The sequence below is a fragment of the Akebia trifoliata genome, chromosome 5 (genome assembly GCF_017979445.1).
Source record: "Akebia trifoliata isolate Shusen 1 chromosome 5, ASM1797944v1, whole genome shotgun sequence".
In the NCBI taxonomy this organism is placed as follows: domain Eukaryota; kingdom Viridiplantae; phylum Streptophyta; class Magnoliopsida; order Ranunculales; family Lardizabalaceae; genus Akebia; species Akebia trifoliata.
In genome coordinates this window covers 9,561,687-9,579,987 of record NC_141379.1, presented here as the reverse complement: position 1 = coordinate 9,579,987, position 18,301 = coordinate 9,561,687, and the positions used below count along the sequence as shown (strand labels likewise).

The window sequence follows — 18,301 nt, the reverse complement described above, 5'->3', positions numbered from 1 at the left end:
TTCAGAATTAAAATCTACGGTTTTCGGAATAAAAATGACTAGTGCGCGAAAATGGGCATTTCAAAATCCATTTGCTAAGATTTTGGGAATGAGTCGTGATAATCTAACTTAGCCAAATGGCTAACTCAATTAGCACCCCTGACATGACAGGCTCTCTCTCGGGATACAAAACTGCACCTTTTTATGGGGAATAGTAGTTCTGTATCCCAAGGAGAGCAGATCTAAAGGTTCCTGAACCTGAGACGTCAAGGGTGTTGATTGAGTATACCACGTGGATAAGTCAGATTATCACGATTCTTTGAGAATTTCATTGCTAAACAATAATTGTAAAACTATCAAAAAAAAAAAAAAAATGCCAAATCATTAATAATGTCTAAAATAGCTCTTTATTGATGTTCCATGGGTTTACACATAAAGCTCCATGAGAGACAGAGACAGAGATCAACAATGGTACTGACACATGCAGAGCATAGGGATCTTAGGATAGCGTACGCAAAATCCCTCCGCTTTGTTGTATTTCTCTGAGCATGTTTGCTTGCAAAGAGCATCACTCTCACAAGCTCCGCCCCCGATGTAACAAACTTTTGCATTCACAGTGGACATCATTGCTGCACAATTACAATTATTATATCAACACCATTATAATCTACATATTATCTTAAATATTGGGATAACGACATAAATCATATTTCATAATTTAACTTTACTAGAATAATATAAAAAAAAAATTAACAAATATAAATTTTTTTTTTAAGTATTGGGTGTGCCAGAATCTACAACCTCAGTGTTGTAGACAAAAATAGTTGTTTGTTATGTCAAGCTCAAGCACAAGCACAAGCACAAGCACAAGCACACTCTTAAATATAAAAGTAGACCCATGGAAGATCAAATTTCGTGCTTCATTTACTATTTATTAAGGGATTTTGTTAACATGTGCCCTAAGAGTGCATGTTGAAGTGCAATAAATACACCTTAGGATTAAACATCTAAGAGTATTTTGGTACTAAAAAGTTTTTTTTAGGACATATTTATTGCATTTTAACTTGTGCCCTAGAGGGCACACGTTAATAAGACCCTTTATTAAGTAATGGTGAAGTTCTGTAAATAAATACATTATCCTCGATTTAGAACATATTAATCTCATGGGGAATCCCAAAGGGTTGACCTAGTGGAAAGCTGAGTCTTGATAAGCTCCTCAAGAAGGGCATGTCAAGTATTCAAAACCCCACAAAGCGATGAATTTCTTGGGGCCACCTTCCAAGGTCTAGTTGACCCACAACTCAACCAATTGCACGTAGGACTTTTCGAGGGGCCGTGCGTGTGAACATGGGATTAGTCTCACCCGAAGGGTGGGGACACCCACAATAAACAATATTTATATTAATCTCATGGGGACTGTTCAAGGGACAAAAAAATTTATAACTTGTTTCAGAAATATGGGTTAGAAGTTTCAGAATGAGCTGATTTTTTGTGAGGAGATCATCCTCTTAAAAATCAGCCTATTCCAAAACTTCTGATCCCAATTTTACAAGGTGAAGAATTGTGGACTGTCAATTATTTGTAAACCACTTTTGATGGGTTAGAAATTTCAGAATGGGCAAATCAGCTCATTTTAAAAATTCTAACCCATAGTTTGGAATCGTTCTCAAAATTCTTGTCCCTTGAACAATCTCCTAATTGCACTTCCCAACACAAAAAGGAGTAGAAAGAGTGTTAGAAAAACAAAGACCTGAGGCAAAGATGATGAGAACAAGGAGAAAGTAAAAGAAGGGTGAGAACTTCGCCATTGAGAAATTTTTCAGAAACCTAATATCCACTTTCTGAGCTCAAGTATGTTTCTTATAAGGCTTTTCTGGTCCTTTAGAGTCATAGAGTTGGCTTTAAAAACCAATGAAAGTAGTAGGATTTTTTTTTTTAAGGATTTTGTAAGATTTTGTGAAGATTTGTGCAGATATATTTTAATTGTGTTTTATTTGGCTTTAAAAACCAATGAAAGTAATAGGTATTTTTTAGAGTTGTGATGGATGCACGCGTTCTTGGTATGCGGTTGGGTATGTGGCTGACATGGCAAGGGCAAAGAACCATAGATCATTTTCATCGGGATACACAGGAAAAAGATGTGTGGTTCTGTGCCCTTGCCATGTCAGCCGCGTACCAAGACCGCGTCCATTCATCATTATTCACTTTTTTTTTTATAAAGATTTGTGTAGATATATTTTGTGATTTAAAAAAAAATTATTACTCATAAATGAGATGACACATGTTAGTGTGGTCATTGGATAAGATAATTCTAGTGTCCAGCCCATGGTTTTAGTCTTATTTGACTGATTTTCTTCATTAATTCATTATATGTTTAGAATTGATTTTTGTAAAAAAATCATTTTGGTATAATCAGTTATTAAAGAAATATTATCAAACAAGTGATTATAAATGTCAGAAAAATAAAAATAGGACAGACCCACAGCTGATCAATGAGCTATAATATAAACTGACTTTCAATCACGTGAGTGATGTGTAGCTTAACACCTTCAACATAATGTTTGCTCCCACCGATGTCAGCATTTTGTACAATAGTGAATTTAGCCTTACTAAGGGTCGTTGAGCTCACCTTGTGGCCTCTAAAAGCATGATCTGATACCACAAGGCTGCAGAGGACAAAATGCTACGAACTTTAGAAAAAAATAAAAAACCTTTAAAAAGATTAATTTTCACTATTAAATTTTAATTTAAAATTTGGAGTTCAGTAGCCTTCTTTGGATCAAGCCCAAAAAATATCTTCTTTTTTTTTTTTTTTTTTCAATTTTGATTTTATGGATACGAGTTTTTACAAGAAATCTAAAGGGCTGTAGTGTTGGATTTGCCGATTTGATAATCCATTTGAGCTCAATGGCCCTAGGTAATATTTGAAATCTTAAAAAGTTAGGAAAGTGCTTCTCTTTTTTACAAGACTATCATCCATTTTACAAGGTCTGGTGATATCCAATGTAGGGAATAAAATAGGTTAGATTTTATCTGAAATCCGAGTGATCCGAAATCCAAATTTAGTGGGTTCGGGTCCATGGAGTAGATCCGAAACAAAAAATGGGCCAAATAAATTTTGACACATTCCGAAAAAACTTTGAGGTCGTGGGTTCAAGTCCAACTTACCCATTAAAACAAAAAGGTTTGATATCCCATGATCCAAATCGTATCAAGGTTGAATACGAATCCATATCCATATATATTCATAGATCCAAATTATATATTTTAGATTTTTTTCAAAATATCCTTTTCTACTAACAACCAAGTATGGAAGAAAAAATGTTGTATGATCTGGAATTATCCTACCCGAAGCAAGCATTTCAATTGGTTCAGATCCAGATCCAGATTAAGCGAAATCTAAATTATTCGAATATGATTTATCTAGTAAGATCCGAGTTGGATTTGGATCCAAATAAAGAAATTTTGATCTAAATATGGATATACTCATATTCAAATCGAATCCGACCCACTTTAAGCCTTAATTCAACAGTGTTGTAAAAACACATTGAAAAAATGAATGGCATATTCTTTATAGTGTTGTTAAAGACATTGCAATAAGATACACACTACGAGTCAGGATCAAGGGACAACTTTTTGATACAAAATTATTTACAAAGCTGAGAGGCCACCATCCATTGTACAAGATTCGATAGCATTGGCGATTAGACACCTCATTTATGTCCGGATTAAGCCCAAGAGATCAAGAAAACATGTGAAAGAAGAATTTGGTCCAATGGAGTAACAGAAAAAACTCAAGGGCCTACCACCAAGCAAGACCAAAGCCTTCCAAAAAAGTCCTAAAGCCAACATGTCCGTACCATAGATAGGGACAAGCCAAATTTGGCCTTGTCCGTACCTAAGGTAGGGACAAGTTATTTTTCAACTTTTCTACACTTTATTTTTGGACAGTTTATTTGTGAATAGTTTTGATTTTCTTCTATCCCCACCCCACCTACATGTGCACAAAATACTTCGGAAAGAGGGGATCACTCCACTTGGCTCACATTCAAACTTTATGCTTTTGGGGATCACTCAACTTGTCTCACTCTCTTGGGATCACACCATTTTTTATCATTTTACCCCTACTTTTACCTTACCAATCACTTTATCATTGGATCTTAGGTAATTTGGCCAATGTCTCTCAACTTTAAGTATCTTCCATGTCTCTACACACCCCACTAACTCTTATTGCTTTTAGGACCACAAGAAACTTTACCACAAAATCTCACTTTACATTCTCCTATTACTTTACACCTTGGCCTTAAAGTAATTTTGCCTATTCCATTACTTTTGACTTTAGTCACAATTGAAGAAGGCTCTACAATCTTTTGTACTTTTACCTTTTTGACATCGAGGAATCTTGGTTGCTAAGACTCAAGACTATTAAAAAAGACTATTGAGGACAAGGGCACATGAAAAAAGGAAGGCCACATATGGAGCTTTTATTGAGAATATTGTGCAATTGATAGGATTGGGACCATTTTACCCACAAGGGGTCTCTCAAGACTCTATAAATAGAAGAATCATCAAGGCAAATGGGGATGAGGGTTTTAGACCAAGAAAATTCTGTCCAAATATCTCTAAGGAACCTCTCTAAGCCCTAAAATTTTGCCCAAATCCCTACTCATGCCTTTGAGAACCCTAAAGCTAAAAGAGGAAGAATTTGAAAAGAAAGAAATGACTAAGGTGGGGTGGGAACCCTAAATTGCTGGTTTTTAATCCATCTAAGTTCATTTGCTTCTCTTTCTCATCTAATCTCTTTTGCATTTTTTAAGTCTAAGCTCTTTACAATGTAGTCATTTTACTTTCTTTCAAGGGCATAGGGTTGAACAAAGTGAATATTCTCCTTGAGAAGCCATCTTTCCATTTTAAATCCCCAATAAATTTTAGTAGTATTTAATGGTAATACAACTTATCTCAAGGTTCTTTTATGTTTCAGCACCTTATTTTTAAGTTTTTAATTTAGTTTCTTTTCTTCAATGGCTAGGGAGGAGGAGGAAGAGAATAATCTCTCTTCATTGAGGTAATCTTCTCCTTCATAAGTCCATTCATGCATACACCTTGAGTACTCCCAATTTTTCTTATTGTTCAAAAAAGATTAAGAGTCAAAGGTGGAAGTCTTTCTAGACCTACACTTAACTCTTCAGGCCAATAAAAACAATCTCATAAGGACACATCTTCATTCATAGAGATTGTAGTTCAATCAAGGTTATATCCAACCCATGGATATGAACCAAAGACTAAATCTATAGAAAACTACTCCCAAGTGGGTAATTAAGCTTGTAAAAGTGCTTAAAAACTCAAAAGAGTGAAATCCAAGTGACTTTGCACTCAAGTCCTAAGCCCACAAAAATTTTCGACAAGCACAACTTTTTAAGTTTAGCTTGCTAATTGCCTTTATTTCTTGATTTTACATGCCAAATTATAGTTCATTTTGCTCTTAACTCCTTTGTCATCTCTTCTAACCTCAAAAAATGCAAAAAAAATAGTTTTTCTATTTCATTTATCACCATCTTTTGGTAACCCTCACTTGATGGGTGGAACAAGATGTCAACACCTTTCTTATCTCTTAACAGAACCTCCTTACCTAGTTCTTAGGTACACCTCTTTTTTTTCCATTGATGCAAGTCACTATGAACTAAAAAAATAGATTTCCTAAAATCATTTTTAGTGTCCATTCACACCTAAAACCTTGAATGGTGGCAACTCCTAAACCCATTGTAGATTTGAGGTTTAATATTCTTAAATCCTCAAAGACCATATGTACAAGCGGTGTTGTAAAGAATATTGAAAAAATGGATGGTATTCATGTATAAAAAATAAAAAATTAAAAAAAAAAAAAAAAAAACATTATATTAAGTAGTGTAAATACAACATCCAACGACTGAAAGTTATCCTTAAGATAAGTAGCATCACGATATATATTGTTGAGATACACATAAAATCTAAACTATTTGATTTCTTGTTTACATGGTCAAGATCTCGTGTCATTTCTTGAGTCAACGGAACTCGACCCTTGGGGTGTTCAAGGACCATATACAAAACCAAACATTGTGCCAAACATTTGTCAATATATGGTTTAAAAGATTTGGAATGGACCTTGAAATACCCAAAATGCATAAATCATAGTTGTAATTCAAAAGTTACAATGTAATCATCAAAAAATTTAGAATCTCAACTATGTTCTTCATTTTTCTTGATGAAACATCGAAATAGATAAATAAAAAAATCAGTATAAATGTTCAAAAGTAGGAGAATATTATTATTCATTCCTCATTTATGATCAAAGATCATCAGAAATAATTAACAATCTTCGAAAATGATCGCAATCACCATTAGAAAACCTAACTATGTTAAGAAGATGAGAGCATGGTAGTTTTGGTATTTCAAACACATTGTACATGTGAGATGAGGTCTAGGGACTTAAGAAAAGAAAAGTTTACTAAAAGGACTATTAAGAGACCGCCCAAAAGGATTATTTAGAAAAAAGTCCCTCCGCTAAGGTCCTTTCAGTAAGTCTCTCTTCTTCTTATCTCAGCCCTTGTTAGCAATTTGGAATACAACAAAAATTCGATTCGTGAAAATTTTGAGTTATATTTGATTTTGGATTGCAAAAATCTGGTCTAAAATTTGGCCAAAAATTTGATAAATGAAAAATATGTGGCATATGTTTCATATGTGTATTATGCATTTCATTTCAAAAATTCGAAAACCAAAAATTCGGCCATATGATAGTGATGTCGAAAGTGATGATGATGATGATAAAATTGGTGATGGTGGTGATAATGAAGACATTGAGGTTATTGTTCCATTAATTTTTAAAAGAAGACCAAAGTCAAGGGACAAATCATTAATTTGGAAAATTAAAGTGTAATCTCAAATAAATGTAGAGGGCCATGTCATTATTTTTTTCAAGATAAAAAAAGGACATTTATCACGTAAAAATGTGAATTCCTCCAAAATTTTGAAGTATAGCCGCTTCAAAATCGGTTTGTGCTTTATGTCACAACTTACAAGTTTACACTTTGTAACATGCAACAAGTTATTGTAGAATTTTTTTTCCATGGAGTTTTATAAAAATCCGTAAAAGTCATAGAATTTGAAAAAATCACATTTTATTCTTTTCAAAATTATTAATAATAGTTTAATAATCCGGAGAGTAATACTTTAATTGAAAAAAAAAATGAAAATTCGTCAATTTTTCAAAAATTAAATGGGATATTGCTAACGAGGATCTCAGCTATACGTTTATGGAAAAGCATCAAACCACGTCTACGGATAGAAAAATCCAAAGAATAACAACTATCCGTGGAACAGAGCAAAATCACTGAATAAATCCAAGCTAAATGAAAGAAAAGAACTTTGGTAGGGTCCAACCACATTGGACACTTTCAATCAGTGTCCAACTAGTGGCTGAGAAGGGAAGAGAAAATACCAAAAAGGTCATATATTAGGCCAAAATTATTGGCCCACCAATGTTTTTAACATATTCATCAAAAGAGTCATATACCCTTTTTTGTTATTTATTTATTTATTTCACCAAAACAGACACAACCGTACAGTCACATTTGCGATTTTACCTTTTCTTAGCTTTCTTGTGAACCTGAAAGATTTTTTTTTCATAAAATAATGAAAAAGCCAGAACTATATTTAGGATTTATTTGAGGTTGAAAAAAAGCCTTATAAAGGTTTCAGTTTAATTTATCATAAATTTCAAATAGGCATGTGTATAACTGTATATGACCCTTTAGATTGATTTGGGGGAAGAAAAAAGGGAAAATCTTAATTTTGGAAAATTGTATACAAAAATAAGTAATTTTTTTTTTTTTAAATAATTCAAGGACAGTTTGTACAATTTTTAAGTTATAATAGTGAGCATCTCTTAATTTCCCGAAATGGGGAGCTTTCGAAGGCCTTAGAGAGAGCTAAACATTTTTTTTAAATATGGGTTAAAAGTTTCAGAGTGGACTGATTTTTTTTTTTTTGTAGGTATGGTCTCTATGGTGAGGAGATCATCCTCACAAAAAATCTCTGAAACTTCAATCCCCATCCAAAGTGGTTTACAAACAATTGACGGTCCACGTTTCTTCAACTTGTAAATTAGGGTTAGAAGATTCAAAATGGGCTGAATTTGTTTTAGGATTATCTCCTCATTATAGAGATCATCCTCACAAAAAATCACCCCATTCCAGAACTTCTAAGAGATATTTTTGAAAAATGTTTGGCATAATATTTGGCTCTCTTTAGGGCCTCCAAATGCTTCTCTAATGAAATATGTTCCTTTTCATCAAACTTTCAAATATCTATAACTTTTGATTCTCGAATATGTGACCCAATAATGACTCATCTAAGCAAACTAGCCCGTGACTCCACTTCATGGTTTTAAATCTCGTTCGAGACTAAGATGACTTGTCTCGATCTCATTCAACAACGATATTGATATATACTATGTCTCAACACTCACGTCATATCACAAGATAAACGAGATGTGTTGGATGATATTTTGAAAATCTCATCTGAGTTAGTAAAACTCAGCCAAGTCAACCAGGATTTTGTAGATTTTCATTAAAATAATTATATTTTTTTAATTTAAATATTTATTCTATTACTAAAAGATGATTTTATGACTAAGCATTTTCTAATATATATTATTTTATTAAAACATTATAATTATTTTAAAAAAATATATGTAAATCAATAATTATAAACCAAGTTAAATCGATTATCTCGTCCGAGATGATTTGTCCATGAATGAGAAGTTTTGAAACCATGTTCCAGTTACCTCTACCAATTCAACCGAATCTACTGAGTCAAATATATTTAACTTTTGAAAGAAAACTTGAAAAATATTTCTTCATATGAAGCCAAACAAGATCAAATTAAAGCTCAAAAGGAGAGAACATGGATAATGCAAGGTCCAGACTAGTCATACTATCAGAACCACCCTTTTGAATCAAAGAAAACTATAGAAAAGTAGACAAAACCAAATGATAGAAATGAAATTAACTGAGAGCCAAAAGCTGGAATGTTTGAAGTCTATATCAGAGAAAGGTGAATCGAACAATCTACAACTAACTATTTAAATTATTGTTGTTCTTTGTTCTTCTTTGTGTTAGCTGCAATCATAAGTAATATTATAAGTGTAAGCAACATCATGACAAGACATGACAAAGAAACATTAGATGACCTAAAATATGGATTTTTAAATTCCCATTCAAAAGTAATATGATTAAAAGACACAACTACTTACATTATTGTGCTTATTGTGAAACTGTAATCATAATCATCATTATTGCTCTTAATATATATATATATATATATATATATCTATATATATATATATATATATATATATATATATAGTGAGAGAGAGAGAGAGAGATATATATTAAAAAATAAATAAATGGTTGAGAATAAGTAAAAGTTGGGGTGCCACCATGCCAATAGAAGCTTTCTCTGTTTTTGTTGGATTTCTATTTTGGGGTTTTAGATTATATATAAGGCTAATCATAATTGTAAACAACTACTAATATTGTTTGAACATGTTATAATGCTTTGTAATGTTGAGATAATAATTTGAGCCAAACCTTTGTAATGTTTAATGGTGTGTGTTAATATTTAATTGCGGTGGGAAAAACAATTTAAGAAATTGGGGTGTAAAATGTAAAAGTGGGGTGCCAATAGCAGCTCTCTCTCTCTCTCTCTCTCTCTCTCTCTCTATATATATATATATATATATATAATAGAAATTTTATTCACCAAGGACACAAAAGACATAAGTATGCTTTATAAGTAAACAGACAACAGCAAACAGCAAACAGTGGGAAGAAGAGGACAGAACAACATGAGAGCTAAAAAACGCCATTTTGGCAAACCTATCATCCCATCCATCTTGATCTAAAAAGCCCAAAGGCACAGTTGATTTCTCTGATTTTTTCATTGAAAATGTCTGCTTCATTGTTGATGACAAGATGGAGAATTAATGGTGTCCAAGATAAATAATAGGTACTATAGAAGGCCTGCTCTGCTCCTATTTAAGAACATACTTGTCTTATTCCCTCCAGCTTGTAAGTGGGCTCATCTGTTTCTTGTCTTAAAGTTGCTTTTTATTTATGACAAATAGCAGAGAATTAAAGGTGATGAGATTTTCAGGTGTGAAATGTAATGAGCATGTGAGCAACTCAGGTTTCTTTCAAATTCAATAACTTGGGTTTCTATTCTTCTTGTGAGAAACTGTTTTTTTTTAAACAAAAGCTATTAAAGCCATAGAATTAATGGTCAAATTTAGTCTGGCTATCAATAATGTGGGTTTTATGTAGCTTTCAAAATTGTGATTGAGATGGATGGGTCTCTCACTCTCTGTGTTGTTTGTGTACAAAGCTGCCCTTTGGGTTGATGGAAGGTAAGAGATATAAAGACATCAGTAGGTATGCTGGTGTTCAGATATAGATCTTTTCCTGTTCAAGAAGTCCAGTTTGTATTCTCTGTGTTATTGGGTTTTCTTACTTTCTCTTCTTCTTTCTACAGTAATGGAGTATTCCCAACTCTTAGGAGGGACAGAAAATTGCAGTAGTAGTGAATCTGGGTGGACCATGTATATAGCCTCTCCTACACATGATGATGATGGGAGCAACGACGATGGTGATGGTAATGATGATAGTGATGATTCTTTAGCTTCTGATGCCTCATCTGGTCCAACTCAACATGAAAAACATCCATATGGGAATGGTAAGGGTAGTCATGACATGGCTCATTTCAAGCATAATGAAGATGAGGCAAGTAGTAAGTACTATTCATGCCAGAAAGCTTATAAAGAGATGGAGAAGAAGAAAGATGAAAAAAGAAAGAAGAAAGTACGTGATCATGATCATGATGGTATAGCAAGTAATGATGCTGATCATGCTCAGAGTGGAACCAAGGTAAGAAAAAACAAGTGTGTGGACAAAGGAAAATAGACTTTTTTCTAAGCTTTGCCTAAAGAATGGCATTAGGTTGCTATTAGTGTGTTCTTAAATAAGCAAAGTAGACTATAATCCATGCCCATGTCTTGTAGCTTAAGTATGATTGTTGAATCATAAAATATAATGTTTAGATGACGAGACAGACACGTATGGAACCAAATATTTGTGTTTGTATTGCAATGTATGCCTACTGCGTATTATACGCAAATGTATTTTATCTTAGTAGCATAACTTGGTTCCCATACTTCACTGCAACCATGTGGTAATGAGTTCCATCCAACCCTATGCACCAAAGACGTAAATTGAGAGCAAAGAATGACGGTGTAGAGTCATGAACAGAAGCAAGGAAAACAACATATATATATATATGTACCCATTGTAGCTAGGCTTATCCGAAATTTTTGGGAAGAACAAGAATCCTATTTAGCCACTCTATTCTATATTGAACCTTATGTTTGTTGGGGAACAATCAGTTTCAGAGAAAAAATGGTTGTTTATACCTTCAAATAATGTTAAATAGAATTAAAAGAGGACTTACTTGATCAATGATTTGTTCTTCCTTCGAATCCAAATCAACAATAGCAATAAGATGATAATCTGTAATGAAAAGGATCACTAACCTGAAATGATGAACGGATGTGCTGTCCTAAATGTAGAATTCATCCCTGCACTTGGTGCCAAAAATATCTGGGCACATTAATCTTCCAGGATTCAACAATTCTAGTTTTAAAAGGGCAACACTCCATGTCTCAAGATCACAGCAAATTTAATTCTTTTCATAGATCTACAAAGGCAAATCTTTGACATAATATTAAATAAAAAGACCACCTAAACTGGGCACGGGAAGGAGAGAAGAAATGGTATTTTAATTGTTTTTATGTTACATATTCTGTGAAGGTGGGATAGTTCTTATATGGTCCATATATATATTTCTCTTTGATGCAACAGTTGGGTCAAACTGTCAGGATACATTCCCCAGGCGTAGCCATATAGGGCTAAGCATTGCAACTTCAAAGGCTGCACTAAGAAAAACTGAAACAAAAAAATGGAGGGGGAGGGGGGGGCATGGCCAGCCACCCCTTTGCACATGCGATGTCGCACGGCTTGTCTTGTTGATTGGCACTCCTTTAATCTTCTGCTCCCACTTATACATTATACTCCACTCCTTTATTTAGTCAATAGAGGACTAATATTTATCTAAAAAATAAGTAACTCAAGAAGTCAGGAAAACATTGCACAGAGGAGTATTTTATGTGGAATTTTTTTTTCATTCGATCTAATATTGTAAAATCCAATTTGAACCATGACAACCATATCCTCACATTTGAGGTGCCGGACCAACGAAGAAATTTCCAGCACATACATGCATGTGTGTGTTAGTGAGGAACCAAAAGTAATCCATCTTCGGAATTTATATTTATATATCTTCATCATGGAGATCATCAATGACAAAACTCAGCTAAATCTGAAAATTCTATCCTACAAAACTAGTTTACAAGTTATAAAGTTCTGGACCATCCCTTTAAATGTTATTTGAGACCACTTTTCATATGGTTGGATTCTTTGGAATGGGCTAAGGAATGGTTTTCTGTGAGGATGTCATCCAAACAAGAAATCAGACTCAATTTGATATAGCCCCCCCCCCCCCCGAAGACCACATAAAGATCCGTGTGAAAGCATTTTTTCAAATTTGTGATTTTTGATGAACTTTGAAGCTCGACAAAGAAAGTAGGCCTGTCAAGAACTCAGCATTATTCATCAAACAAAAATTAGCTGATTACGTTAGTAAAGGTATGCAATGAGGCAATCTCGTATGGCCTACAGTCACCTTCGTCATCAATTGAAGGAACTGATCCCTTTACCGCCCATGTTTGTTTTGGGGCCTTTAGGTCACCCTAGCAACATTGATGGTCTTTTATTGAAGAAATATCAAAGATATACAGTTAGGGTCACATTGACATACTACAATGCATAAAGCTGAAAATGGGACTACAGGGAAATATTTCTCCAATGTTAAACTTTTCGAAGGGCTCTAAAATGAAGATGGAACTGATCTTTTAACGAATTCGAGTTTGTTTATAAGGATATCCGTGTTGGCACTCAATTAGAATTCATAACCTCATAGAAAGTGATGGTAACCAACCATAATCAACATCGAACGAAGTTGAAAAACAAATAGCCAAGACATGGAAAGTTCAATTCATGGTCAATTTGCCGGATGAAACCAAACTTGTTCAATTCAAGTTTGGGGGCTCCCAAACAGAAAAATTATTAACAATGACTAAACTAAGTCAAAAACAGATAAGTTGATTCTGAGTTGGCCTAGTGAGCATTGGAAAGCGAGACCTTGTGAATTCAATATAAGGTAAATGTGGAATTACTAAGAAATAAGAATTGAATTTCTAGTACACCAAGTAACACAATTTGAATTATAGTTACTGTTTAAGTGAGCCAAAAGTACAATTCTGTTCACTACAATAAAATATCAGAACATGTTGCCTCTATTGATGTTTTTTAAACAGTCATATAATTCTAATAATCCATAGAAATGATACAGGAGGCTATTAAGACTTATTATGTAACTTGACACAGACATGTGTTGATGTCAGATATTGAAACAAGGTCTTTGATAAGGAGGCCCCAGAAAAGCTAACACAGGCATGTCACAGTTATTTTACAATGTCAAAACATAAATTAAAATGCAATTAATGTTCTAGAAAAATGGACAAAAAAGTTGGCACAAAGAAAAATGAACGAAAATCATGAGTTATGTGCCTGACACCATTATCGATATTTACCAACATATGAGCTCAATATAATTAGATTTTAGTTGAGTTTCTTTGCTAGTTGTTATGCAGGGATGCATAAACACATAAAATTACATGGGGTATCATCAATTTATCAAATCATGATACAGACCATGTCAAAATAAATAACAAAAGATATCACTCTAAAAAGTGTATTTCAAACGATTTGCAATATAACTTGTTGAGAATATATATTGCAATTATAAATTGTATGTCAATGGAAAATATAATGCAAAAAATTGCCCACTGAAAACCAAAGCTTAAAAAATCACTGAAAGACAAGACACTTCCCCTGCATAAACTTGGTGTTGTTGGCTAAATTCTAAACTCTTTGTTTATAAAAACTAAGCCAAGTTAATGACTCATTCACCAATTTTAGAACTGACAGGTTTTCAAATTTTCAACTAGAGACCTAGGGTAGCAACAAGAGAACTAGGTTCTCCATAACCTTTTATTTATTTATTAGGCAAACGGGTTAGTGGTTAGCAGAGGTGAAGGTTGGTTCAATGGGATTTGAACCAAGGTCGTGGGATCGACTCTCCACAAGTCTTACCAAATTAGCTAAGTTGGTAGGACCTATATTTACACAATGTAGTACACCATCAATCCCTACTCTTCAGGTACAAGGCCCTTGATGGTCCACAGCCCCAAATTGGCACGTGTCTGACAATTCCCATAAAATTTATGCAGTTTTGTAGACACTCACCAAGACTTTACCTACCATTTTTCATCCATTCATTTCAGCTCTAGGACAAACAGTAGAGTAATAAATGTGAGGATTTTGGAAATTGACCGGAACAACATAATTTTGAGAAGGCGTGAGGGGACTCCATGGGAACAGATGCTAGGCTTTCCTGTTCATAAAATCAAGACTGGTACCATAGTCAATTGAGTCAAAGATCATAGGACAATTTTCAGAAGTTTTTATGTCCCCATTTATGTGTTGTTATGTGTAGCTGTACATTGTTGTGCATGTTATATAGTTTTGTAAGAAGGGTATCTTAGACTTCCATGTAATTGACATAGCTGTTAATATTACTTATTGCAAGACCACCTAGTATTCATTTGTAATATTATTAATAAAATAGAGGTAGGGTTTTAGGTTTCTCTCCAAACCTAACAGAGATTTATCATCTCCTTTCTTCTTTCATTATTTCTTATTTCATTCTTTAATGTGGGTGGGTCGTAGTTGAGTGTGTTTAGTGGGGATGGGGAGGGAGGGAAAACTTCGCACCAACATAAAATAAATGAAAAGTTTTGCTAATAAATTCTTCTTCAAGCATCACATGAAACATGATTAGAATCCCCAAAGACCAAAATAAAACATATATGTTCTAAACAAAGAAAAAGAGGCTTTAAAGTAGAAATATCCAAGCCTTAATACAGGACCAAAAGGTAGCAAGAGTACAACAAAAATAAACTACGAAAAAATCCAACAGATATGATAAAATCTAATTTGGGATAAGCAATTTCACCGAAAGAGCGGCAGTGCAGATTCTACCCAAATGTTCAATCCCAAAGGTCAATTATAAGACTTATTGATAAACACTTAATTAAAGAAGAAGACCACAAACAGAATGCTTAATTCCTCGACTGATTAGCAATCTTGAACCACTCAGTATGGAAGGAACCCGGTATATCAGTCCTCTCATAGGTGTGAGCTCCAAAATAGTCTCTTTGAGCTTGAACCAAATTAGCAGGAAGTCTACCCCTCCTATAAGTATCGAAATAGGCAAGACTGGTCGACATACCCGGGGTGCTGATACCCGAGTTGATAGCAAGACAGACTACTCGTCGCCAAGCAGATTGTCGCTCTATGATCTCCTTCGCAAACTCCGGGTCTACAAGAAGGTTTGCAAGATCTGGGTTCCTGTCGTAGGCCTTCTTGATACGGTCCAAGAAGATGGCACGGATAATACAACCTCCCTTCCAAATCCTAGCCAACTCCCCCAACTTCAAGTCCCATCCCTGCTCAATGCTCTTAGCTCGGATAAGATTCATCCCTTGCGCATAGCTACAAATCTTCGACGCGTAAAGAGCTTTCCTTACATCATCAATCAGTTTCTCCTTATTGACAACTTCATCTGTTAATATGTCACCAAAGCCACCCGATTTGAAGACTTTGGCCGCTTCAACTCTTTCTTCCTTCAACCCACTAAGGAATCTTGCATCCAAAGACGACGCTATTGTGGGAGCAGCTACTGATAGATCGGCGGCTTGTTGAACAGTCCATTTACCAGTACCCTTCATGCCGGTTTTATCCAAAACTTTGTCAACCAAATAACCGTCTCCCTTATCATCCTTAATTCCAAAAATATCTCTAGTGATCTCAATCAAGAAGCTTAGAAGCTCTCCCTTGTTCCACTCCGAGAAAACGTGCTTTAATTCCTCATTCGATAGCTTTCCGACCGATTTCAATACATCATAAGCTTCCGCAATTAGTTGCATATCACCGTATTCAATCCCATTGTGAACCATCTTAACGAAATTGCCTGAACCTCCTTTGCCAATGTAAGTAACACATGGGCCACTATCTGGAACTTGAGCCGCCACCTTCAGGAGGATGTCTTCAATGTTCTTGTACGCCTCAAAGGACCCTCCAGGCATCATCGAGGGTCCATGTCGCGCACCCTCTTCACCGCCCGAAACTCCCATTCCTAGATAAAGTAGACCCAATTCAGCCATGGATTTCTCTCTCCTCTCAGTGTTCTCGTACCACTCATTACCACCGTCAATTATACAATCGCCTTTCTCCAAATAAACTGAGAGAGATTTGATTGTTTGGTCAACAGGGGCCCCGGCCTTAACAAGTATGATTATGACCCGTGGTTTTTGGATCGAAAGAACAAAGGATTGAGGATCATGGAAGCCGAACAACGGGAGGTTTCCTTCTTGTTTGGCTCGTTCGACAGTCTCATCGACTTTGGAGGTTGTCCGATTGTAGACAGAAATGGGGAATCCTTTCTCAGCTATGTTGAGGGCAAGATTTTGGCCCATGACAGCAAGGCCGGCGAGGCCTATTCTAGTGAGGTTTGAGGATTGTACAGCCATGTCGACCTGTTGAAAGTATGAGATTATCAGTGAAAGCGATGGAAAGTTGTCAACCAGGATTGACCAAAACACAGAGATTAGAGAAACCCATAGAAGAATTTGTTAGGCTTCTTCAACGACGGATACTTGGCCATAATCTAAGTTATTATATAGAAGAAATTGGGATTCTTAATGAAGAAAATCAAAATGGATAGATTTCTAATGAAATTCAACACAAATCTATGACCCACTAAGAAAGATTCTTACAGAAGTTTAGTGGGTAGTTGAGTAAATCACCTACCACTTTGTGATTCTCAAAGGGATCAAAGATGGGAATTTCATCAAAAATCAACATCAGCATAATAAGACCTTTTCTAAAAAAATTGTAATTATTCAATCATATCAAAAAAAAAAAATAGGAATTGTTAGAATTTTGTTACTTAGATATTGTGATTCTAATAAAAGAATCTACAAAAGAAACAAATCTATAAATAAAAAAAATCAATCATATAACCAGCCAACAAGATACCATCACACAAACACCAGAACAAAAGGATGAGATCAGTAAACAAAAAACATAAAAGATAACAAACCCAGATCAAGACTTCTCATAAAAATAAAAAATAAAAAATAAAAAAATGGGCGAATTTAATGGTTCAAAACATCATACAAAAGAAAACCAGATTCATTAGAATGCAAAGAACTCTAACCTGATATTCCCTTCCCACAAATACAAACACTATGAAGATTGATCCAAAAATCAGTCGAACCCAAAAATCTAAGATCTGGGTTTTACACGAAATTAAAGCTTCAATCTGATATAAATACCTAACAAACTTCGAACCCCCAAAAGATTCAAAGATTTCGCTCTCAGGTCGTAGAGTTGGTGGTCAAATTTGGCTCATTTTCTCTTAAGAAGCAAAGATCTTGTACTACAGGGAGGTGATAGCTAACTAACTACATATCTCTGATGACTGTCACGTGTCCCTTGACTCCAGTTTAGTGGACTTACGGATTAAACCCAATTTTAATTGATTATTTTTAACTAACATTTCTAGAATTTCTAATCATGAGCCTTACATACAGACCAATAAAATGGTCCCAAGTGAAGGAGCGTATGTTAATATCCAGCACCCAGAAGTACAGTAATTATACTCTTTTGCATAAAAAAGGCAAGATTAGAAAAATATATACAAATTTTTCAGAAAAAATAAATATAAAATAATATTTAAAAATTAACTTTTCAGATCAGCCATCAGAAGGTAGGTGAAAGCTTTTTGGTAATGGATTGTTGGGTAGGTAGCTTGTTATAAAAATAAAATAAATAATGCTGAAGTGACTTCAAACTCGAACCTCATATCGCACTTCTTGAGGTGAAAGTGTCGTCCAGATACAAGTGTACAAACATCTATGGCTCCTATCCACTTTCACCTCAATAAGTGCGATATGAGATTCTAGTTTGAGGTCCATCTACCACGACTC

The 18,301-nt window shown here is 34.6% G+C and overlaps 1 protein-coding gene and 1 long non-coding RNA gene across 2 annotated transcripts; both read right to left on the bottom strand.

Annotated features, from left to right (window-relative positions):
* Nucleotides 1–370: 370 nt before the first annotated feature.
* On the bottom strand, nucleotides 371–1,862 carry LOC147401423 (uncharacterized). Its single transcript, XR_015178205.1, has 2 exons — nucleotides 1,730–1,862; nucleotides 371–608 (listed from the first exon to the last, which is right to left on the bottom strand). It is a non-coding gene; the product is annotated as an uncharacterized LOC147401423 (long non-coding RNA).
* Nucleotides 1,863–15,033: 13,171 nt separating this feature from the next.
* On the bottom strand, nucleotides 15,034–17,689 carry LOC147401422 (6-phosphogluconate dehydrogenase, decarboxylating 2-like). Its single transcript, XM_086442732.1, has 2 exons — nucleotides 17,530–17,689; nucleotides 15,034–16,846 (listed from the first exon to the last, which is right to left on the bottom strand). The coding sequence occupies exon 2, from the start codon at nucleotides 16,838–16,840 to the stop codon at nucleotides 15,371–15,373; it is 1,470 nt and encodes a 489-aa protein (XP_086298858.1). The 5' UTR covers nucleotides 16,841–16,846; nucleotides 17,530–17,689; the 3' UTR covers nucleotides 15,034–15,370.
* Nucleotides 17,690–18,301: the final 612 nt, after the last annotated feature.

What these genes read in the sequence shown, in the direction of transcription:
- LOC147401422 (XM_086442732.1), bottom strand. Translation starts at nt 16,840, where the DNA reads ATGGCTGTACAATCCTCAAACCTCACTAGAATAGGCCTCGCCGGCCTT.